This window comes from Hoplias malabaricus, chromosome 3 (genome assembly GCF_029633855.1).
Source record: "Hoplias malabaricus isolate fHopMal1 chromosome 3, fHopMal1.hap1, whole genome shotgun sequence".
Classification (NCBI taxonomy): domain Eukaryota; kingdom Metazoa; phylum Chordata; class Actinopteri; order Characiformes; family Erythrinidae; genus Hoplias; species Hoplias malabaricus.
Genome location: NC_089802.1, coordinates 14,990,316 through 15,014,445, shown reverse-complemented (window position 1 = coordinate 15,014,445; position 24,130 = coordinate 14,990,316). Strand labels below are relative to the sequence as shown.

Sequence of the window (24,130 nt, the reverse complement as noted above, 5' to 3'; positions counted from 1 at the left end):
TAAAAGTGATTCAGTGAATCTGGATATGGCACAGGTTTCATTAAGACAACAGAATGAATGAATGAATGAATGAAGGAATGAACGAACACACGGAAACTACAAAATTATTAAAAAAAGAAAAAAAAAACTTTATTAAAACTGAAACTAAAAAAACAGTCAATGGGTCAGATTTGTTTCATGAAACAAGAAAAAAAAGATGCCTTACAAAACTGATACTGCTTTTCAGTAAAACAAATATATTTCTCCAACATATTGGCAGAGCTTTGGTAATGATCAAGAACATTTGGCCCTGACATTTGAACCTTGCATTTGTAAACATTACAAACATAGAAACAGTACAAAAATTATGAAACAATAATATGACGTAAGTTAACTTTAACTTAAAACTTGTCAGATCCTGAAAATCCTAAAGCATTATTTTTGGTTTCCTTCTGTATTTTTGATGAGCAGAAGGATCAGCTCCTCGATTCTGTCAATCTGGGGATGGTGAGATGGGGGTAAAATGTCTTGTGAATGGAAAAACAAGTTTTTATAAATAATCTCAAACAGTAGAAACATTTACTCACCTTTTGTTTAAGCAAATGGCAGCAGCATGAAGAAACTAGGGCTGAGAAAAAAAGTAAATATGAAATTTTTTAACAAAAGTAGCTTACCGTCGAAAATTGACTTCTAAGACCACACGCCATATCTAAACTGTATTTGTGATTACATGTCAATAACTGTTAAAGTTCTTAATCAGGTCTATATGTTTTGAGCAAAACAGTCCAAAGTAAATTGTGTAATCAGAATACTTGTCTGCCAGATACCCACCATTACTGATGCCCTTTGCTCCTGTATTGGCTTGTAGCTCTTTATTTTCCACACTGGTCATCACAATTGTCATTTTTTCTAAAATAAGACATAATAAAATGTTGCATGACTGCTCCTCTACATCTGATGACAAGGCTCCCCACTAAATAACAGCTTCGGGCCACAGTTTAAAATTCCAGGTGGGACAGCACCTGTGCAGTAACGCCAGCTTTTTGATGGCAAAGTGATCATGCGATATGTATCTTTTTTTATACTATACGTCTTAAACAAGCTAGAAATTTGTGACGTAAAATAATATTATTGACACAACATAAGGACTTCACAGTCTTCTGATTTAATGCAACCCAGATGCAATTTGATTTATTCTAGGGCTTATAAATTAACCACAGTATCAGCACATCTCAAACTGTCCACAGATTAAGAAAATGCATTCTGATTTATCCTAAAAAAAAGTTTATTCTAAAAGTCATTGGGTGATACTAGGCTTCACATTTCTAGCTTTTATTAGAATGGTAGCCAATTAAGCCAATTAATAGGCTGCCAATTATAATGCTAAACCCACTGGATTTTTTGGGCTTATATTTATTACAATATTGTTAAAAAAGGGGGCATCAATGATTTTCATAAGCTTATGTTTTCAGCACCTGTATGTCACACTATCGCCTCAAAATGGGTCTATTTTATGGATGAAAACAGCAGCACTTTTTATGCACTCTGGTAGTTATAACAGTGAATTGAAATATTTGTTGATCTTAAAGAATCTATGTAAATAAACAATGATCATCTGCAAAAGTGGTTAATATCAATCTTGAACAACACAAAGATTATATCCAAACAATATCTTCGTACTCCCTCTCAACTCACTTTTTATATATTAATCAATATCTTGAAATACTGTGCACAAATTCAGACTGATTCAACAAAACATACCCATTTTTTGGCTTCCAGGTTTGGGCTTCTCATTGTCCAATGAACTGGAGCCTATGAGCTTGGACGAACTGGCAGCGTGAGGGTGGTTCTGATCCTGGGCCTGTGTTTCCTGGGTCAGCTCTTTTGTACTAGTCTTTCCAGAAAATTTCTCAAGAGCTCCAAGAATAACAGAGTTAATGTTCCCTTCCGGGCCTGAGTCCTGGGTAAGCCTCAACAGGTTGTAGGTTCCATCAAATCTTTGCACAGAGGCAAGTACTTTGCCACTAAGCTGGACTCCAAAGAGTTCCAAGATCTCAGGAGGCCACACAGTAGGAAAGTGCTCTTTATCTGTAACAAATTAATGAATATATAAATGAAAAAATTACCACCATGGTCAACAATGAAACTATAAATCTATATTTTTGGGAAGCACTTTGAATAATAAAAGGTGATTTTATTTTTTAATATACATAGACTGTGCTACAATATAGTGAACATGCTATATACAAAATAGGAGTGAATCGGGAGTATTCCTACCTGAAAGAGCACACCTGGCAATCTGAAATGGGTGCTGCAGCAGCTCTTTAGTGATAGGCAAGATGCTGGAAATAGGAATCCTCTCACAGTTTCCATAATCTGCATATATCACATTCGCATGTGTGCTTGTTGTGTCCAGGACCACAGCTCTGTACCAATTCTTGTCACCTGAATAAGGAAAGGCATGAACACGGTTTGTGATTTTTCACTTTCTCTATAAGGGTTTTTAAAATACTACGATAATTTTCCTCCATATAATGAAAAAGCTAAACTCAATCTTCCAAAGAGTCTTTTCTTTCAACAGTGGAATGTTTCAACAATTCCTGTCTTCACACAGTAGTTTGCACAAAGACAAACACTAGAAGTGTGTAATTATCTTGGGACAGGCAAAGATGTTAGACAGGAATTTCACCACTGCATATGTACAGCTGTCGTTCTGCTCTGAGTTAACAAGAGACATCTGGAATTTTTAAGGGAAAATCATCACACTTGCACACAAAAATAGTATCCTATGGATAATGTATATACAAACACTATTTAGCCAAAATTACTTGTTCATGATAGTTCTGGTTGTTATATAGATTGCAGTTGATAGTCTGATAGTAGTTAGCAGAGGTTTATATTTTAGTGTAAATGACCTGAGAATTGTGCACAGCAAGCTGCTCCAGATAAAGGAACGCTCTGATTGGGCACAGTCTGTCTGCTGCAGTATTTTGACACAGCTGTCATAACAGCCTGCAAGGCTTCTATATTCACTGCACAAATAAAACAGTGAGAAACGTTAAAATTATATGTAACACATAATATAGAATTACTTAAATTACATTAGAAATATTTCTCACCATCTCGAGGATTCAACACATAAAAAAGGCTTGGATTAGTCACTGATGCCAACTGTGGCTGAAATGTCTCTTTGCAAGGCAACTCCACTGTCTTCCAGTCCAAAGGAAAAGAACCAACTGGACGGAGGGAAAAAAATAAGAAAAAAACAACACACAAAAACCAAATGATTTTATTTTCTGAAATAATCAAAGAAATAACTGCTCCTAAAAGAGGCTTATGTATAGATTGTCAAACATCAGTCCTGAAGAATAAATGCATTACACTCCACTGCTATTTATCCCATTCTTAATTACTTGCATTATGAGTTTATTGACCAAAGTAAATACAAAACTTTGTTGTTACTATTCAGGACTGAGCTTGTTAGTATTTTATTAATTCACCTGTAGGGCTTGACTCTGCTGGCGAAGCTCCTTTTCTGGTGATGCTATTTGGCTGTTCTACAAGTGACAGTTTCTCAGATAACACAGGCACTTGTGCAGGAGATGCTTCTTTCACATCCCTAGGTTTTTGTTGGGGAGCAGATGTGTTTTCCTGACGCAAAGGCTTCGCAAGCTGTTCTGAGACAAGCAGAGCGGCAATGTTTTGGCCACTGCACTTCAGCTCCACTCCATATCCCCTCTCAGTAATGGACAGCACTTTGCCACTAAGCTGCTTGCCCACACACAAAGCTTGGAACTTCTGCACTGCAGCCTCTTTCCACTGGCCTTCCACAGGCTCAACACCTAGAGACAGATGTGTGAAGCAGGAAATACATTTTCAGAGAACCTTACAGACAGATAAAAACAAGAGGGCAGAATTCGTGCAGGACATAAGGTACTGTCTGAAACATAACACATGTACATATAATTTAGGGACATACCTTCAAGATAGCAGCGTATGGCCTGGAAAGGATGTTTGAGTAGACTGGAGTTGATTGCTCGAAGATGAGCTACATCTACCTCACAGGAGTTACCATAATCCACAAAGTACACTCTAGCCTTTCCATTTCCCTCCAGGTTCTGTACCATGCCCCTATACCAGCGACCATCTACTACTCACATGGAAGATAAATATATTAAGTTGAAGCAGTCCAAGAAAGTTAAAGTTCAAGATAATAACACATGTATACACAGCCTCTTTTATATATGGGGAGGAAGTGAAGTGTGTGGGCAACATTAAATAGCTGGGACTCCACATCACAGCTGACTTCACCTGGGCTCTGAACACTTCCCACCTAGCGAAGAAAGGCTTTTCTTCTTGAGGAAGCTTATGCAAGTCGGATAAGAGATACATGGCAATATAAACTTGGAATAGCAGTCTGAGGAACAGCTTTTCCCTGAGAGCTGTGACATCCATCACTCCCTTGGACACCCCCAACAAAAAAATTTATGCATTTGCACTTTACTTAGCATTGAAATTGCACCCCAATTTCAAATTCACAATGCTGGTAACATTGAATGGAATGTCTTTGTCTGTCTGTTTGTGTTTTTGGATTTATGTTATACAGAATTTCACTGTACTAGGTACATGACAAGGGCAGTAACCAACCACTGAAAAGAGCACAGCAAGGTTCTCCAACAGTAGGGCTGAAAAGAGTCTTCTCATTCTGGCAGTGCTTCATAAGAGCAGAGGACAACTCAGCCAAAATTTGAATATCTGTCAATCACATTAAAAAAAACACACATTTAGGACAAGAGATTCCACAATACAGACACTGCAGAGGCACACAGCAATTTATGCACTCTATGTTTTTGACAGTACAAATAGACTGCCAGACAGTCAAGCATACCTTCTACACTATAATTATAGCAGTAGAATTCACCAGGATTTTCTAGTACACTGATGACTAGCACCACCTCCTGGCCACCAGTAGGGAGTTCTGCACAGGACCAGTCCAACTTCTCCACAACTAGGGGTTTAAAACACTCAAATTTTCAGTAAATTTTATATATTACACAGACACACTTAATCTTATATCTTAAAAAAGAATAATAAACACATTATAGACTTGCCATTATTTTGTTCAGCTGCTTTTGTTGCCTCTTTATTTTCCATAATAGCATAGCCTGTAGCTACTAACATCTCAGCTACATTAGTCTGAGGATCGCTGGATTCATCAATCATAGAGACCAGAGCCACTCCATCTCTCTCTCCAAGAATCTCCACTTGAATGAAACGGTTACAAATCAACCGTTTCAGCATTAGTATCACATCCTCAGACCATACATCTGAGGTAGGCTTAATACCTGAAATAGGAGAAAAATAAATAAATAATATATATATATATGATGTGGCCTAGGTCAGAACCTATTACTGCTAATGTAAATTCCTACATTAACCCAAACCCATGATGGATTAAAAACCTTTTTTCTTAATAAAGTCTAAACATAGCTGGCAACTGATGCTTTAGCTGGGTCTTGTCAACAAGTTGTCCTAGGGTAAGTGATCCCACAAACAAATTAAAGATATAAAACTCCACTTTACCTGCTAGGGAACAGGGGATTGCTTGACTAGCCAAACACAACAGTTCCATACTGATGGGTCTCAAGTGATTCAGCTTTACTTCTTCTGAATTCCCAAAATCTACATAGCCCACACAAACCCGATCCTCAGATGAATACGCTAGAACTTTGGCTCTATACCACTGGTTGTCCTCTATAAAGCAAATAATGAGGGGGAAAAAAATCCTAATTAATTACTAATTAAACCATTACAAACATGATGTTGTGGTTAGGCAAAGTCCTACCTGAAAAAAGAGAACAGCAAACTGTTCCAGGAGCAGGCCTAAAATTCTCACTGGCTGGAGTCTTTGTACAATGTTCTCTCAGACTAAACTGTAACTGCTGGATTGCACCTGTATAGATAAAAAAAATATATATTTTCAAAGATATTAGCAAAAACAAGACTACAGCCAGAAATTAGCCAGAAAACTAGCTGATTCTGTCTCAATAAATAGGTTTTCCGCTTTTTTGTATTTGCATATATTTTCCTATGTTCCACTGATGAGTATACAATAAATGTAGTGATGCAAATTCATTTGAATGTAAAAGCTAACTCCTTTTATTGTGATTTGCAAAATATGTAACAATAAATAAAGCTGCAGTTTGTTGGAATAATGTAAATATTTTCATACATAACTAAATATTAACAGGTGAGCAATAAAAACTGACTCACTGGCATTTTCTAGCTTTTGGCAGATGATCTCTGATGGGGACTGGAGGTGGGTGACTATGGCAGTGAACGTGTCTCCCACTCTTTGGGTCAAGGGGTCTGGTGGCTGAGCCTCAATGTTCTCATTCTTTCCATTAGACAAACGTTTAAAGTTCTCAAAAGATGCATTCGTTAAAGAATCTTTAAAATTAAAAACAAAAACACAGTTAATACATGCGTGTGATAAAATAAGTAAAAAAAAAGCAAAACTTTGAACTACTGGAAAATGGACAAAATTCTAAATGACTCACTGATATCTTGCTGTGTGTGTGGATTAGTTGGTGTGCCCTCTTCAAACGCATAACCCTGGTCTATGAGGAAAGTGCTCAGATTCTTACCTGTGGAACAAACTCAAAAATATCAGGATGGTGCCCTTCAAGCCACATCACAAGATGTTTAGAAATTCAACAGTGAAATGAACATGCTCTACCTAAAGTGGACAAAGGGGCATCTACGGCAAGCAGGGTGCCACTGTTCATGATGTCCATCACAGTGAAAGTTAGGTTCTTTGCTGCAACCAACTGTCTCACTGCAATAGAGCATTCGCCTGTCCAACTGCTTGCCACTGCTTTTACTCCAGCAACACAGCAGTGTAAAGCCTGCCAAATTAATTTAACAATGTGTAAAACATGGTAATAATGTTTATTTGCAATTTAATATATGTGACCTATTTCATTACACATAAGATCACAGACATTTATCATCAGGTATGTCTGCCAAATTATCTAATTATTTAAAATTAAAAAAACATAGAAATCATACACATGGTGGTGCAGGAGTAATGTTCTCTGTCAGGGGTTGGATCTTGTCAAACTTGACATCTTCCTCATTGCCAAAATCTATGTAGAGTACTTTTGCAGTGCTGTGATCCAAATCAATCGACTCAATTTCAGCTCGATACCAATTCTGAAAGGAGATACCCAAGATAATCTTACAGGATTATATTGTCAAATATGTTCTATATGTTTATAGTAACTGTAAAGACAACAGTTCATACACTTCCACAAATGCTGTGACCATTCAGCACTGCATCTCAGAATAAAAGTAATCTGCAATTACTGTATAAAACCTTAAGTCTTTTCTTGGTATAATTTATTTATTTTTTTTATTTTTATTGGACATGATAACACAAGGAACCTGGTCAAGTGAGAATTTGACTGCACAGATTTCGCCAACTTCAGGTCTGTAATGGGCTGGAAGCGAGCTGCCATAGGTCTTCTGTAACTCCAGTGTGATGGATCTTACGGTCTCTATGATTTCAAGTGACTGAATATGGATGTAGAAGTTTCCAGGATTCCTCAGCTCCATCACAGTGCCCTTGAACAAAACACAGAATTTATATGAAACAAGAAATGTTGAGAAAAGAAAGCAAAAGACAATTTAAACATACCTGCACTTGATCTCCTTTGGCAATGTTATTTTTGCGCAAATCATGCAGGTAAACTCTCTTTGGCTGAACCACTTCATTGTTGCTCACCTGAAGAAAAAGCAAATTCCTTATAAAGTGTTCTATACAAGATGGATTAACTACTTCAATTGATAAAAATGTTTCCAGGACCTAAAGGAAAAGAAGGTAAAGTGATACCTTGGACTCCAAGACATTAGAGGCACTGCCACCAGGCATGGTCACACATTCTTTTTGTTTATCACTGATTGAAAAACAGTAACAAATCCATATATATTAAATAATATACAGCAAAAATAACAAAAGCAAGAGATTTCTCACAGCCTGTTAGAAAAAAGTACCTTGTACTATTTTCTGGAATGCTTGGTTTACATATGTGTCGATGGGCCTTCCAATCCTCTGCCTGACAAGCCACAGAGCAGTAGCATGTCTTTTTACAACGTGTGCATCTAAGATTACCTAAAATGTCAAACAGAGCATTTACACTGTCAAAAACATTACATATATAAGTATATTCATTCATTCATCTGTAACCGCTTACCCAGTTCAGGGTTGCGGTGGGTCCGGAGTCTACCCAGAATCATCGGCACAAGGCAGGAATACATCCTGGAAGGGGCGCCAGTCCTTCAAAGGGCAACACACACTCACACCTACCGACACTTCTGAGTCGCCAATCCACCTACCAACATGTGTTTTTGGACCATGGGAGGACACCAGAGCAACAGGAGGAAACCCACACAAACATGGGGTGAACACACTAAACTCCTCACAGAAAGTCACCCGGAGTGGGACTTGAACCCACAACCTCCAGGTCGCTGGAGCTGCGTGACTGCGACACTACTTTCCTCTCCCATAAATACACACTTACAAATTCTTCATTGCAGGTGCAAAAATCCAATTATACACACACAAGTACAAAATATCATACACTCAGTTTTGCTACAGTTGCAGTTGTGAATATGGTGCAAAACACATTCACACACCCATATAAAACATGCACAAATGTAGCATATTCACAAAACAATATGTTTATCTGTGCAATGCAAAGAGATTTTCTCTGTGACTTCAAATTTACTGATACAGGTGTGACTATTTTCTACAAATTTCACTGTCACAGGTGCTCAGGGGTTTTGCACCAAATATATCTCAATAGTTCCCAGTGTTTTTAAAGAAACATCTGAGGCATGTTTTTTTTCAAAAGACCTCAAGGATCATGCTCACCCTGTCTTAAGAGCCATATTCAGAATTCATTCATTCATTCATTATCTGTAACCGCTTATCCAGTTCAGGGTCGCAGTGGGTCCAGAGCCTACCTGGAATCATTGGGCGCAAGGCGGGAATACACCCTGGAGGGGGCGCCAGTCCTTCACAGGGCAACACAGACACACACATTCACTCACACCAACGGACACTTTTGAATCGCCAATCCACCTACCAACGTGTGTTTTTGCACTGTGGGTGGAAACCGGAGCACCCGAAGGAAACCCACGCGGACACAGGGAGAACACACCAACTCCTCACAGACAGTCACCCGGAGTGGGAAATGAACCCACAACCTCCAGGTCCCCAGGTACCTGCTGCGCCACCGTGCCGCCATCATATTCAGAATGGTTCCTTTAAATAGGAATGAACCATTCCTCACTTAATTGGGAGAGCCTAAAGCTATGTTTAAATCCTGATTTTTCCCTTGCCCACACCCACTGACCATTGCACAGCACCTACACAAGTGGCCACTCAGTACAAGGGGAGGAGGGGGCAATGAGGAATAGATGATTTACACATTATGTTTGCTAAGAATTGTTTATACTGTCAAATGGACAAAAAGGCAAAGAGTAAATGCAAGAGCTGAACATCAACATTTATAACCTGAACACAATAATATTTAAATAATGTTTGTATTTCTAAATATATATTTTTGATGCATGTTTAACATTTTACGCTTTGTGAAGATGTTTTTGGTTTTGGCTTACACTTATAAACAGCTATGCCCAGAATTTCGTCACTGCAATGAAAAATATGACACATTGCAATGTATTCTGAAAAAGTACTGCTCCCAAAAATTAGCGTGCTGTCCCAATTCTTAGATACCTCATTATACTGTCTACTAAGGTATCTTAATTTGGCAGGTATCAAATTTTAAAGGCAGCGTTGAACCTTTCCTTAGCCGCAAAGGCAATTCCAAAATGCAATGCAAGAACAACTCCTGTCCATTTGCACAGAGCAAAAATAAATATAACTGCGATAAAAACAGGAAATAGGGTTGGGCAGTATGACCAAAAAACTCATATCATGATATGCCTAAAAAATTGCCATATACGATACGATATTATGAAAACCATAAAAGTAAGGTAAAAACATTAGTGTTTATTTTTAAGACCACAAAGAATATGCTGCATTATCTTACCGTAATTAAAAACAAACTGTATTTCTAAGAAGTGATGTCCTGATCAAGTTTTTTTTGCCCTTAGATATTTGCTCTTTAAATATCTGATCTGATACTTAGATTTTCCTAGATAGTACTGTTACCGTGCACACTTCAAGTAAACCTGCATTAAAAAACAAACTGCCTGCATCTGAGCTGCTGCTTAATTTTTTTTTATTATAACAAAGTAAACAAATTGTATCTTCACAAACAGTTCATATACATAATATTTTTTATCTTGTATGAAATGATATAATGTTATTTTTATTTATAAAGAATTACTTTGATTCTAAAAGTCAGTTTTATTGCCATCACGGACGTGTTGAGGGAAAAATTAAATGTAGTTTCTTTGAGACACGGTGATAAAATATTTATTTTATTATTTTTTAGCACAGCCCCGATTCTTTCTGCGTCGCCACAAACCTAAAAAACCCCTGTAGACTGTGACTCCTTTGGCTGCAGCAGTAAATGATGGACAGTCTGGCTGCTGATTGGCTAAATAAAAGTGGTGACCAATGAGAAGCGCATTCATTGTTTGGGAGCAATGGAGAATCTGCCCCTCCCTCTGGCTGAGGGAGAGCAGCGTCTTAAACAAGTCATGGTCTTAAAAAGCACTCTTTTTTTGGAATTAAAGCTTAAAAAAAAAAAAACTATGGAATGTATCAATATATCCCCCAGCTTTGAGCCGAAGTGACGTTCACGTGCCTGCGTCGTGTTTATGTCACAATATTGCGATATAGCACAAGTCTTATTGAATTAAAAAACATATACTTGTACTATCGTGAATATTATATCGCCTACTCCTAGGTTAGAATCTACTATGCTGAAAATGAGGCGACAATAGCCACTGAGCATCTTAATAATCTGCCTCAAGAGGACAGACAAACATTAGAATGCTGTCTACTTAAACAGCTATCTATGCAGTCAGTACCTACCTAGGCAGCTCGCTAGGTTTTGGGACAGACCTAATATCTCTACAAGAATTCAAATGCCAAGGCAAATAATTGAGTTTTTAATTTGTCTTAAAATTTAAAAGCAAAGCAGATAAACAATTCAATGTGCAAATACAATGTAATATGGTGGTTATTTTTTGTTGTAATATGCTGTCATTAAAGTTGACATTCATTACTGTAATCAAAAAACACTTCAGCCTTGTACAAACAGCAGCCATTTTTCTTCTCAAATAAATGTTCCAACTTAAAAAATGCAGAGCTTCTGATCATAAACTAGAGAGAAATACAGTTCCCCACCATTGGAGACATTTCCTTTAATTATCATTAGCACACCATTTAAAACGGAAACAAGAAATATTTTCAGCAAATGAATGTCCTACCTTGCTGACTGCAATAATTACATAGCTTCACCAATGAAGTAGCTAATGGTCCATTTCTCTGGGGGAGAAAAAAATATATATATTCTGCTTCCAGTTTTCCACACAGATTAATTCAATATTCTATGGAAATCTAAACAGAAAACATTAGCTGTCTACACAATATTATGCAAGATTTTAGGCAGTCTAGCATATTGGGTCAAAAAAGGGTCAAAAATATTGAGTTTGTAAAACAAAACAAATTTTTAAATAAGTAAAAAAAGATTTGCATTTGTAATTCAAATGTCGTGAATCTGTGAAACAGTACCTCTTAAATGGCTTAAAATTTGCCAGAACATCCATTTTTGAGGTTCCAAACATGACAGTGGGAGTTTTTGAATGAGGTGGGAAAAAATCCATACATTCACCTACTCTGCTGCTTGTGCGAATCTCTTTTTGCAGTTGCGGAAGACCCTATTTTGACTACCAATTGAAAGGAAAGCTTTAGCTGGACCAATCAGATCGCAAGGTTTGTTTAACCAATCAGAACACTGATTTGTTTCTGTCAACCATAGTGCTTTTCCACAAAGAAACTGAAAAGAACCTTGGTTCTTTCCAGATTTGCATATGATTTACAAATGCAAATCTCTTTTACACATTAAAAAATTATTTCTATACATTGCAAATATTTTTTTCCATATTTGTGAATTTAAATTATTATTATTGTTGTTTTAAATTTGTGCATTCCAATACATTTGTGGTTTTTAATTTTACGTGTATGTAGTTGCTCAAACGCAGTTACAAATTCCGTTACAACGATGAGTATTGTTTTACAAGCTCAAAATCTTTTTGACCCTTTTTTGATTCCATACTAACACATCATACACAATAAATACAATAATTTAATTAAAATATATTCCTATATATACATTTTCTTACTGAGCAAATTATCAGCTTTTTATATCTACATTGCTCAATTGCACAATACCATATATAAAAGAATAAATCATAAGAATACATACAGCAGTATTGAAGTTTGCTGCATCCACACCAGTCTCCAACTTGCTGGTTTCAGCTTTAATCACTAAATCAAATTGAGTTTTGTTACCAAGCATTCAAAATGTACTGTATTAAATGGGAATTTAGTCTTATGTTCAAAATACCATTAACATTGTGGTTTGTCTGAGGTCGATCTGATGGCGAAACCGTGCAGAGATCATTTAACTCCGGACTCTCATTCTTAGGCATCACCAAACCAGGACCAGAAATATGACCAAATCCAGAGGCAGGACTAAGGTTAGGCCCAGAGGAAGGTCTCCTCAGAGGAAGGTTGGGCCGAATCAAAGACGGAGAAAAGGCGCGGTTCATTTTATCAGGGATTCACTTCTCTGTGGATAAAAACACCAAATATCACTGGCTTATTTGTGGCCTTTTTTTTAACACTCATGCAGAGACATGTCTTCAAAGAGTATTTAGGGATTGTATGCTTACTATAACCCTAAAACAGAACATGGAAAACGTCATTTTAATCAACTTTGTAAAAAAAAATAGATAACGTTAGATGAATGTCTTACTGAGAGTTCAATTACAAGAATTCATTCGACCTTAAGGTGGAATGGAAAATCAGAATGCCCCCGTCTTCATTCGTTTGCTAATGTTAACGTTAACTTTGCACAGCGAATGACAATGTTACGCCAAAAATATCCTTAAAAACTCTTAATTTGAAATAAATTACTTTTATGCTCAATTATGTGGAAACGCCTTTTAAATGCTGTATATTGGAGGATAATTAAATGTATCCAGCACACGTAGCCAACAAAATTGACATTAAAAGCTAGTCTTTGCTAAGCTAGCGATAGTTTTAAAAAAAATCCGAGAGGCTTTAACGCAAACTTCTCCAAACCGTTAAAATAACGGTGTCTTTCAGTTTATGTGTTTTCTGTCAACATCAGTTTAATACCAAGGTAAACTTAAACAAGTGTGTTGTTAAATTTACCTTGAAAATATTTTAGACTGACGAGGACACCCGTGGACCTCGGTACCGCTCTGAAAAAAGAGACTTGATGTGCCGCTTGAACTTCACTCGAGGCCGTTTTACCGAAGTGCACTTGACAATCAAGTGAACTACGAGGGTAGCGCCAGGGAGCTCACTTTCAGAGGACTGAGACCGTGACACACAAAACATCCCCCCTTTATTCTGACTTTTTTCCTTGGAATATTTTGTACTTAACTCAGGGTAATTCCAACTATTTTCCTTGAAATATTCAGACTTTATTCTCGAATATATATATATATATATTGCTGTACGTATAATGGGTCAGTATGATATAAAACAAAAAGTTTTCAGTTTCACCGAAGAATGATTGCACAATGCCTCACCACGGCATTTTTCTTGACTTTGGGAACAGCAGTGGCCTGGTGCTTAGGGAACTGGACTTGTAACGTGGGCTCACTGCCCCCTGGTGTGTGTTCACTAGTTTGTGTATACGTGTTTTTCACTCCATGGATTGGGTTAATTTAGAGAACAACTTCCTCTCTGTGCAAGCACAGTGGCCAGTATAGTAATTCTAAGTTACCACATCAAGGTCCTTTGTTCAGAGCCAATGAATACAAAAAAATGTAGACTCTGTGCATTTGTTGCAGGACTTGTTTTAGATAGAAACATTTTAGGTCCACTTAATCTTATGGTCTGTTTGTGTGTGTTTGTATACCACATTACACACTGTGGGGCTCACAACCCACACTCACATTATGGGGTGAACTACCCAGGAGTGAGCCACCTGAGGCGAGCCACAAGGGACGCGACACCATGGAAAATATTTTAGGTGATTTTAATCTTGTGGTTTATCTGTTTGTGTGTTTTTGTATACTGCATAACACACTGTGGGGCCCAAAACCCACACTCACCCGGGATGATCCACACACGGTAAGCCACCATGGATGAGCTGCCTGGGGTGAGCCACTGTGGATGAGCCGCCTGGGGTGAGCCACTGTGGATGAACCATCTGGGGCGAGATTCTTGAGGCAAGCCTTAGTGGGTGGGGCACACTGGGTGAAACACCCGAGATGAGACACCCGGGCAAGCCCCTGAGGCGAGTCATTAACATAATATATCATAAATTATGTAATATGTGAGTAATTTATGGAAGATATGTAATATACGTGAGCAGCATGGTGGCGCAGCAGGGTCTGGGGTTGTGGGTTCAAGTCCCACTCTGGGTGACTGTCTGTGAGGAGCTTGATGCCTTCTCTCCGTGTCTGCGTGGGTTTCCTCCGGGTGCTCCGGTTTCCTCCCACAGTCCAAAAACACTCATTCGTAGGTGGATTGGCAAATCGTATTTCTGAGTGTGAGTGTTTATCTCCTTGCAAAGGAGTGGCACCCCCTCCATGGTGTGTTCCTGCTTTGCGCCCAGTGATTCTGGGTTGGCTCCGGACCCACCATGTACCCGAACTTGATAAATGGCTACAGACAATGAATGAATGTAATGAATGCATTGAAGACCTCAATCATGGCTCCAAAGAAGGTTAAGAGTGATACTAGTAGCAGGGTATCTGTAGTAAATAGGCAACAGGAGCTTAAACATGTTCAATGACAATGTGATGTCATATTACTGTAAAGTTTTTCAAAAAAGGCAGAAGCAACAGACATTGGACAAGTTTTTTCCTTCGATCTCAAAGTGACAGAAAAGGGAAGTCACCCCGGAATTCGCAATGCCAGTTGTTCTCATGGAGGGGGATTCCCCTTCCAAGCAGTAATTCCACTCTTCCTCCCCACACCTCCATCCACTCATGCCATCACATTGCAGTCAAAAAGGTAAATTCTCTTATGTTTAAATGCTTTCATTAATGTTAGTATGTTTATTTAACTCTTCATGCACTGTATTATAACTGTTCTCTTTAAAAAAACATACCTATATAACCTTTAACACATATATTAGTGAGTCAACAGGGGCTGGGAATCAATTATTTCTATTTCCTTTAATTCTTATGGGAAATATAATTTCGGATAGCGAACATTTCGGATTACAACCAACTTTCTGGAACAGATTGTGGTCGTTAACCGAGGTTCCACTGTATATGTAATATGTGACACTTTACTAATCATTTGGTTCATTTGTTATTTATATGTTTACCTTTGTAGCATTATTAAACACTTTTTTTTATTAATTTAACGAGTATACACAGATCTTTCAGATTTATCTTTATTATTGTTAATTTGTTTATTTTTAACAGAAAAAAAAGATTTTTCAGTGTAGGGCATGTTTTCTCCCTGATCTCAAGGATCAGTGAGTAAATATGTTTAGATAGTAAAACCGTTTTGTATTCTGTGGACATCATTCTTAGCCCGATGTCTGTAGCCTAGTCAGCCCCAGATGTCTGTGGCCTCAAGCAACTGTTTGGTTTTACTGCCTGGCATCTTCACATTTTGTACCATTGTACACTTTCTCTTCTCCCAAAATACATTTATATTATTATGAAGTTGTATCAGGTGTGTTGAATCAAGGTTTACATAAATTACTTCTGTTTATCAACACCAGAAACAATAAGAAAGAGCTTAATGTGTAAAATAAGAATATACAAGTTTTATAAATATGATTTATAATGTGTTACCATTTAGAGGTTAAGTACCCCTATTTAGTAAATACAGTACTGAATTATTTTTATTGAACATATACTTATTACTGAACATATGACCAATGTGTTCTACTGTAAAAAAAAAATCTACTGTTTTTTTTTATTATTATTTTAACTGCACAGATAGATTTTATCTAGCTGCTGCACTCAGCAATTTTAAAGAATCCTACACCTCCCCAGTGTATGCATGTGTTCATGTTTAAAGTTGTGTGTGGGTGGGTGTGGGTGTGAGTGTAGAACTCAGGCTGGGATATCTATGCAAATCTGTTGTGAAATGTCTGTTGTCTGTTACTGCACACTGTAAGCAATTGTGTAACCAAATATAAATTCTTTAATAGTAATAAAATTGCCCTATCACTTGGCCTATCCTTGGGCAGTAAAGCCTAATTCTGATATTATCTTCTGCTATCACTTAAAATACTATGCAAAATTAAAGCCACATTATGCACATGCATATTTTTGTTCACATAGCCGCTTGTAAGCTGGATTAGACACCATAATATGCAGGGCATTAAACATAAGTTTGCTCAGGGTGTAGATCAAGATGAAGGGATATTGTTTGAGCTCTTCCTATTTGGGAACTATCTGAAATATTGTTTGGCTGGAAAAACCAGCTGTTTCGCAATGCGGCAGTGAGTTGACAAGGCTTTTGTTTTGTGGCAAGTGAAAGAAAACCTTCTCTGGTGAGAAACAAATTATATTCGTTATTTCTACTTTTGCTGTATTTGCCCTTAATCAGAGTCTGATACTTGAGAGAGAAATTTGCTAATTGATATTTTTTTCACACATAATGCATGCTATAGTAGTTAATCAAAGTAATTCTAGTCATTTACTTTCACTCCTACGTCTCATGTTACAAAGCAAGTTATTTGAGACTTATTTGAGTTAATCTGTTCTACAGGAAGAAACATTTTACTTGTAATTCCTATGTTAATTAGTTTTTTAGTGGTAATATTATTGGCATAAATGTACATAATTACAGATCACAGCTTTACATTTTTAGTTAGGTTCCACACTGTTCTTTCTGAAGTGCTGACTTCTATATATACACTGTATTTTTCTGCTGTAAAATTGGCAGCCTTCACAGGTTCATTGCAGTGGGATTATTTGAACAATGAGGCGATTGAACCGTAAGAGGGCTCTCAGTCTGGTGAAGGAGATGGATGCCTTCCCTAAAGTCCCAGAGAGCTATGTGGAGACATCAGCTTTTGGGGGAGCATGTAAATATGAATCCTCTATGAAGATTTCTCTCTATATCCAAAAGTTTGTAGCGATGTGATTGTAGACACTGTACACATACGTTCAACCGTCAGGGCACATTTTGTATAATCTCCTGAGAAAAGCTTAAAATGAAAACATACGGTCACACCAACAACAGTGTAAAACCCAAAAGAGTAGAAGCTGTAACACATCCAGACAAACACTCTAGACATTTAATTTCGGAAGCATTTTGGATGAGTGAGTGTCCAAAAACATTTACCCATAAAGTTTATCCACATAGTATATTTCTGGCTGTAAAGCATTTATGCACCAAATGAGCCTTAAATATTAAATGTGTGACAAGCCAACTGCTTTTTATTATCTCCTGCAGTGTCTTTAACTGTTTTCATGGCCATGGCAATTCTGACCATTTTGGAATTCTTTGTATATCAAGACACATGGATAAAATATGAGTATGAAGTGGATAAAGACTTTTCCAGGTTTGTGTACTGCCATTTCATATCCCCAAACAAATGTTATTTACCAACATTTTTGTTAAACAAAGCAGATTGATTAAACAAACCTAATGTTACCTCTTCCCCTTGATAGTAAATTGAGAATAAACATTGATATCACAATCGCAATGGACTGCCAGAGTAAGTGTCTTTGGAAATCCATATATATGTATATACACCTGTGGCTAAATAAATCTTTGTTGATGAGTCTCAATCATATTGATGAAAATTCAATACGTGAAAAACTAATTTCTTTGGACAGTGGTCGGAGCAGATGTGTTGGACAGAGCCAGTACAATGGTCATTTTAACAAAACTTACATTTGAGCCTGTGAGTGGATGTGATCGTTATTACAAAATGTTTTTTTTTTTATACTTCTCAGAATGTGCTGCTTTTGATTCTTTGGTTTTTCTTTTAGGTTCATTTTGAACTCAACCCACAACAAAGACTTTGGCAAAAGTAAGCCTGACCATGCTGAAATATTATTCACAGAGCCACACTTTTAAAATGAGAATATGTTTATTTGCTTGGTCATTCCATGAGTTCTTCTCCCACTAATTCATTGTAGGGCATTTTTACAGTTCCAAAGCAAACTGAGAAAGGAGAACTCCCTTCAGGATGTGTTTTTTAGAGATGCATTAAAGGGGACTGTCTTACCCCAAAATGTTTGGTATGTTTTATTTATTTATTCTAGATTTTGCCCACATGCAGCAGTAGTAATGAGGAAAAACCCACTAACCAGTGAACTCAAATGATATATTCTTAACATTGCTCAACATTTTATTTTAGTCCCTGAAATTTTAAAACATATTTCAATACATTTTACAGTTAAGTGTGCTGTAACAGTGTTTTAGTTAAGATATTCACTGGGTAGTATGGTGTAGCTGTATAATATTACATTTTACAACTTAGGTTTTAAATTATTAAGCATTAAAATAATTATTCTAATTGTCTGTCCATTCTGCCCATTCTTTGTTGTCCTCCCAGGAGTGATGTTTCTTCTGGACCCCTCAATGCCTGTAGGATACATGGACATGTTGATGTAAACAAAGTTGAAGGGAACCTTCACTTCACTCTGGGAAAGTATGTGTGCACAAATGTTTGGGAAGTGTAAACACTGAAAGTTATAAGTTTGGCATTGAGCAAGTTGGTCTTAACATCATGAGCACCAGCTCTGGAAAATCACATTGAATTTCATGCTTTTCTATGAAGATTTAAAAATGTCTTTGACAATTTTTGACTAGTTGAGTTCAGTAATTATAGTTGTGGTATAGAGAGATTTATCAGCTCGTTAAAAGTGAAAATATTTAAAAACTCATTGCACCTTATTGTCCCCTTAAACAACAGGGCCTTACATCATTCTGGAGGACATATACATTTGGGAGCTTTCTTCAGAAGTAATGGTGAGATCACTCTGCTATATACAGGTGCTGGTCATAAAATTAGAATATCTTGAAAAATTAAATTTACTTCAGTAATTCCATTCAAAAAGTGAAATTTGTATATTATACTCATTCATTACACACAGACTGATATATTTCAAGTGTTTATTTCTTTTACTTTGATGATTATATCTGACAACTAATGAAAACCCCAAATTCAGTATCTCAGAATATTAGAATATTACTTAAGACCAATACAAAAAAAGGATTTTTAGAAATGCTGGCCAACTGTAAAGTATGAACATGAAAAGTATGAGCATGCACAACACTTTATGCGTAGTTGGGGCTCCTTTTGCCTGAATTACTGCAGCAATGCGGCGTGGTATGGAGTCAATCTGTCTGTGGCACTGCTCAGGTGTTATGAGAGCCCAGGTTGTTCTGATAGTGGCCTTCAGCTCTTCTGCATTGTTGGGTCGGGCGTATTGCATCTTCCTCTTCACAATACCTCAGATTTTCTATGGGGTTAAGATTAGTCGAGTTTGTTGGCCAATTAAGAACAGGGAGACCATGGTCCTTAAACCAGGTACTGGTAGCATTGACACTGTGTGCAGGTGCCAATCCTGTTGGAAAATGAAATCTGCATCTCCATAAAGTTGGTCAGCAGCAGGAAGCATGAAGTGCTCTAAAACCTCCTGGTAGATGGCTGCGTTGACCTTGGACCTCAGAAAACACAGTGGACCAAAACCAGCAGATGTCATGGCACCCCAAGCCATCACTAACTGTGGAAACTTTACACTGGATCTCAAGCAACATGGATTCTGTGTCTCTCCTCTCTTCCTCCAGCCTCTGGGACCTTGATTTACAAAGGAAATGCAAAATTTACTTTCATTAGAGGACATAACTTTGGACCACTCAGCAGCAGTCCAGTCCTTTTTGTCTTTAGCCCAGGCGAGACACTTCTGACGCTGTCTCTTGTTCAAGAGTGGCTTGACACAAGGAATGCGACAGCTGAAACCCATGTGGGGCGGCACGGTGGCGCAGCAGGTAGTGTCGCAGTCACACAACTCCAGGAACCTGGAGGTTGTGGGTTCGATTCCCACTCCGGGTGACTGTCTGCGAGGAATTGGTGTGTTCTCTCCGTGTGTGTTTCCTCCGGGTGCTCCGGTTTCCTCCCACGGTCCAAAAACACACGTTGGTAGGTGGATTGGCAACTCAAAAGTGAATGTGTGTGTGTCTGTGTTGCCCTGTGAAGGACTGGCATCCCCTCCAGGGTGTATTCCTGCCTTGCGCCCAATGATTCCAGGTAGGCTCTGGACCCACCTCAACCCTGAATTGGATAAGCGGTTACAGATAATGAATGAATGTCCTGGTATGCAAGAACCACTGAATCCAGCTGCAGTACATTCTTTGTAAATCTCCCCCACATTTTTGAATGGGCTTTCTTTCACAATCCTCTCCAGGGTGTGGTTATCCCTATTGCTTGTATGCTTTTTCCTACCATATATTTTCCTTCCCTTTGCCTCTCTATTAATGTGCTTGCACACAGAGCTCTTTTTTTTACCTTTTGTGTCTTGCCCTGCTTGTGTAAGGTGTCAATGGTCGTCTTTTGGAAAACTGTCAGACTGTTTTACAGAACTAGACTGAGAGACCATTTAAAGACATTTGCAGGTGTTTTGAGTTAATTAGCTAATTAGAGAGTGGCACAAGGTGTCTTCAATATTGAACCTTTTCACAATATTCTAATTTTCTGAGATACTGAATTTGGGGTTTTCATTGATTGTCAGTTATAATCATCAAATAAAAAAAAATAAACACTTGAAATATACCAGTCTGTGTGTAATGAATGAGTATGATTATGAATGAATGAGTACAAGTTTCACTTTTTACTGAATTACTGAATAAAATCAACTTTTCCAGGATATTCTAATTTTATGACCAGCACCTGTACACTAGATCACTTCATTTGACTGTGAAATTAAAAAAAATCTGTAATAAGATTCTGTTACAAATGACCTAATCACAGTATGTCACACTATGTTTTACAGTTAAGAATTTCTCACATCGAATAGACCATCTTTCCTTTGGAGAAGCTGTTCCAGGACGCATCAATCCTCTAGATGCTACAGAGAAAATTACATCTGAGTGTATGCACATTTTTAATAGAACTGTGTTTTATTTAGAGGTTAGATCAGGGCATGCATTTTTTATAACAAAACCACATGTGCCATAATTGGCAACCATATATTTAATACTTGGTAAAAATCTCCCTTTGCCAATAAAACAGCATATAGTCTTCTCCTACAATATCTTATACTGTACGTGTTAAGAGTTCAGAGCAGAGAATTTGAGACCATTCCTCTTTAGAGAATATCTTCGGATCACCAGATAATCCACGTTTCAACCCACATTTAGCTCAATCGCGTGACTGAAATGGTAATTCATGAAGTCAATAATGCCTTGGATTCTAAAAAAATTCCCAGGGCCTCTCAGATCCACAACATCAAATATCCTTACCACACTTAACAGTGGGCAACAGGTTTTTTCCTGTTATGCCTTCCAAATAATCTTTTGGCATGGAAGTGGAATCTGCTGGTAGTTCTGGAGGTCTTGTGACCTCAAGATATTATTATTATTATTATTTTAATTTAATCTCCAATAGTAATTCTTGGGGATTTTTTGCATCTTTCCTCTCTTATATCATGTTGGATACAAGATATAAATAAATAGATAACAGAACTACACAAACATGAACTGGACTAGAAAAAGGACAATAGGACTAGGACAGTTGTACTTAGAAATAATCTGTAACCACGACAAGGTAAAGGTGGTGATCAGAAAAACACTAAAAAAAAACAAAAAACATATGGTCAGAAACACATGGGTAGGTAAACAAGAGAGCAAAACTAACTGATGGGACAAGGCAGAGCAGGGTGTTACACCAGGCATGTTTGTCAAAGTTCAAAGTCAAGTTGTTTGGAAGTTTTAAATTATTGTGGTAGACACAAAGGGAAAATTACAAACTGAAAGTGTATATATATATGTATGTATATGTGTGTGTGTGTGTGTGTGTGTGTGTGTGTGTGTGGCCTCTGTTGCAGCAAACCAGCTGTTTCAGTACTTTGTCACTGTAGTTCCCACCAAACTACATATATCTGGGTTATCTCTGGATACACACCAGTATTCTGTCACAGAGCAGGTAAATAATCTACTACTTATCAGGTTGTTGTTAGGCATAATCTCTTTTTGTGGTTAAATATTTGAAATATCACCCATATTACACAGGAGCGGGTAATAAACCATGCTTTGGGCAACCAAGGTTGGGTGTCAGGAATCTTTGTGAAGTATAAGCTGAATCCTCTAATGGTGAGGGTGAGTGAAGAGCACATGCCTCTGAGAACGTTCCTGGTGCGGCTGTGTGGAATTATTGGTGGCCTCTTTTCCACTTCAGGTACTTTTACACACCACGTTGTATTCACATAGTTAATTAAAATGTTGAAAGATTTCTACTTTCTTGGTTATTTTCTGGATGTACTAAATTTATTAATGGAGCATCTTAAAGTTTAAATCATATTTCAGAGGAAGGTTAATGCAGGATTAGAAGTATTTTCCAAGAATTTAATTGTTTAGTAAATCTCCAGCAGTGCTGCTGTGTCTAATCTAAACATACCAGCACAACACATACTAACGCAGCACTACTGCCTCACTGTCACAGCAGTGCTGAGTATGACCCACCACCTTATTTTTACCTGTATTGTGGTGGTCTTGTGAGGGTCCTGAGGGAGTAAGCAAATTATGAAGAGAAATAGATTAAATACAGTCTATAACGTGAACCTGTATGGTCAGTGGACCTGAAAGAATGGATAGTGAGGAAATAGGGAGGTGGTGTAATTGTAATGGCTGATCTGTGTATTCTCCTTCATTATAGACTTGCTCCACAGGCTTATTGGCTATTTTGTAGATGTTCTATGTTGTCGATTTAGTCTTGGTGGCAGACTAAGTTAGGTAAGTTAAAACATTATGAGGGAATATATCTTACTCTTATACAGAGAATATATTAAGAACACATTGTGTATTTTATTAGATGCACATATTTCAACCCTTAAAATTATAGTAAAGCTTTCAATAATCTTTCAATATTAGTCAACCTTGTTAGCTGTGTAGTTTAATCTCCAGAATTGCATACAATATATTGACTGTATTTACCTTCTGTTTTTTTTTTTTTTGTTTGTTTTTAGGCTAATGATGATTGATGTTACATATTCTCCCTCAAACATCCTGTCAGTCATTCAGCAGTGGAGGAATATAAATAATTACTTGTGCTTAAGATTGTTGTATGCATATTATTCAGATTTTTTTTCTGTAAAGTGTTTGTTAAATTACAAGATCATACTTTCAATTTTTCATGTCCAAAAACAATGCATAGTCATGGCTTAGAATAAATAATATGTACAATCATTACTCCTTAATTGGGCGGCACGGTGGCGCAGCAGGTAGTGTCGCAGTCACACAGCTCCAGGGGCCTTGAGGTTGTGGGTTCAAGTCCTGCTCCAGGTGACTGTCTGTGAGGAGTTGGTGTGTTATCCCCGTGTCCGCGTGGGTTTCCTCCCACAGTCCAAAAACACACGTGGATTGGTGACTTAAAAAAGTGTCTGTAGGTGTGAGTGAATGTTTGACCACCAGCACCACCCATCCCTCTCATCAGTGGAAAAAAGTCCAAAGCACTGTAAAATAAAACTATAGATGCTGATGCAGAATTTGTTTGGTTCTCGTCTTCTTCTGTATAACTGATAAAGCCGAGTTTCATTTACAAATGCTTGTGTTTCACTGAAAAATAAATTACTTTATATGTTAAAATTAAAAAGCAGTCAGAAGGTTATGCAGTTTTAATTTTTAAGCAATACATCCAATGTGACACAATCATGAAGTGATAATACATATTTGGCATTTGTATTGTTTCGTGGCGTGCTTTATCTT

The 24,130-nt window shown here is 37.4% G+C and overlaps 2 protein-coding genes across 3 annotated transcripts; one reads left to right on the top strand and one right to left on the bottom strand.

The window, feature by feature from the left end:
- Nucleotides 1-138: 138 nt before the first annotated feature.
- On the bottom strand, nt 139-13,575 carry tdrd1 (tudor domain containing 1). The gene is made up of 26 exons (XM_066664786.1): nt 13,421-13,575; nt 12,588-12,812; nt 12,447-12,508; nt 11,449-11,506; nt 8,035-8,152; nt 7,874-7,937; nt 7,679-7,765; nt 7,426-7,605; nt 7,051-7,194; nt 6,719-6,887; nt 6,540-6,626; nt 6,253-6,429; nt 5,825-5,932; nt 5,563-5,733; nt 5,091-5,324; nt 4,868-4,987; nt 4,627-4,734; nt 3,959-4,129; nt 3,480-3,821; nt 3,099-3,215; nt 2,895-3,011; nt 2,257-2,424; nt 1,741-2,067; nt 811-888; nt 567-607; nt 139-477 (listed from the first exon to the last, which is right to left on the bottom strand). The coding sequence occupies exons 2-26, from the start codon at nt 12,790-12,792 to the stop codon at nt 415-417; spliced, it is 3,516 nt and encodes a 1,171-aa protein (XP_066520883.1). The 5' UTR covers nt 12,793-12,812; nt 13,421-13,575; the 3' UTR covers nt 139-414.
- Nucleotides 13,576-16,665: 3,090 nt separating this feature from the next.
- On the top strand, nt 16,666-23,911 carry si:ch211-225b10.3 (endoplasmic reticulum-Golgi intermediate compartment protein 2). 2 transcript variants are annotated; one of them, XM_066664239.1, is made up of 14 exons: nt 16,666-16,742; nt 17,138-17,279; nt 17,651-17,759; nt 17,869-17,915; nt 18,037-18,104; nt 18,193-18,233; nt 18,343-18,444; nt 18,762-18,857; nt 19,122-19,177; nt 21,202-21,300; nt 22,255-22,352; nt 22,439-22,604; nt 23,082-23,158; nt 23,392-23,911. In XM_066664239.1, the coding sequence occupies exons 2-13, from the start codon at nt 17,174-17,176 to the stop codon at nt 23,156-23,158; spliced, it is 1,065 nt and encodes a 354-aa protein (XP_066520336.1). In that variant the 5' UTR covers nt 16,666-16,742; nt 17,138-17,173; the 3' UTR covers nt 23,392-23,911. The 2 variants fall into 2 exon arrangements, with proteins under 2 accessions (XP_066520336.1, XP_066520337.1); XM_066664240.1 differs by having other exon boundaries at nt 16,702-16,742; nt 17,147-17,279.
- Nucleotides 23,912-24,130: the final 219 nt, after the last annotated feature.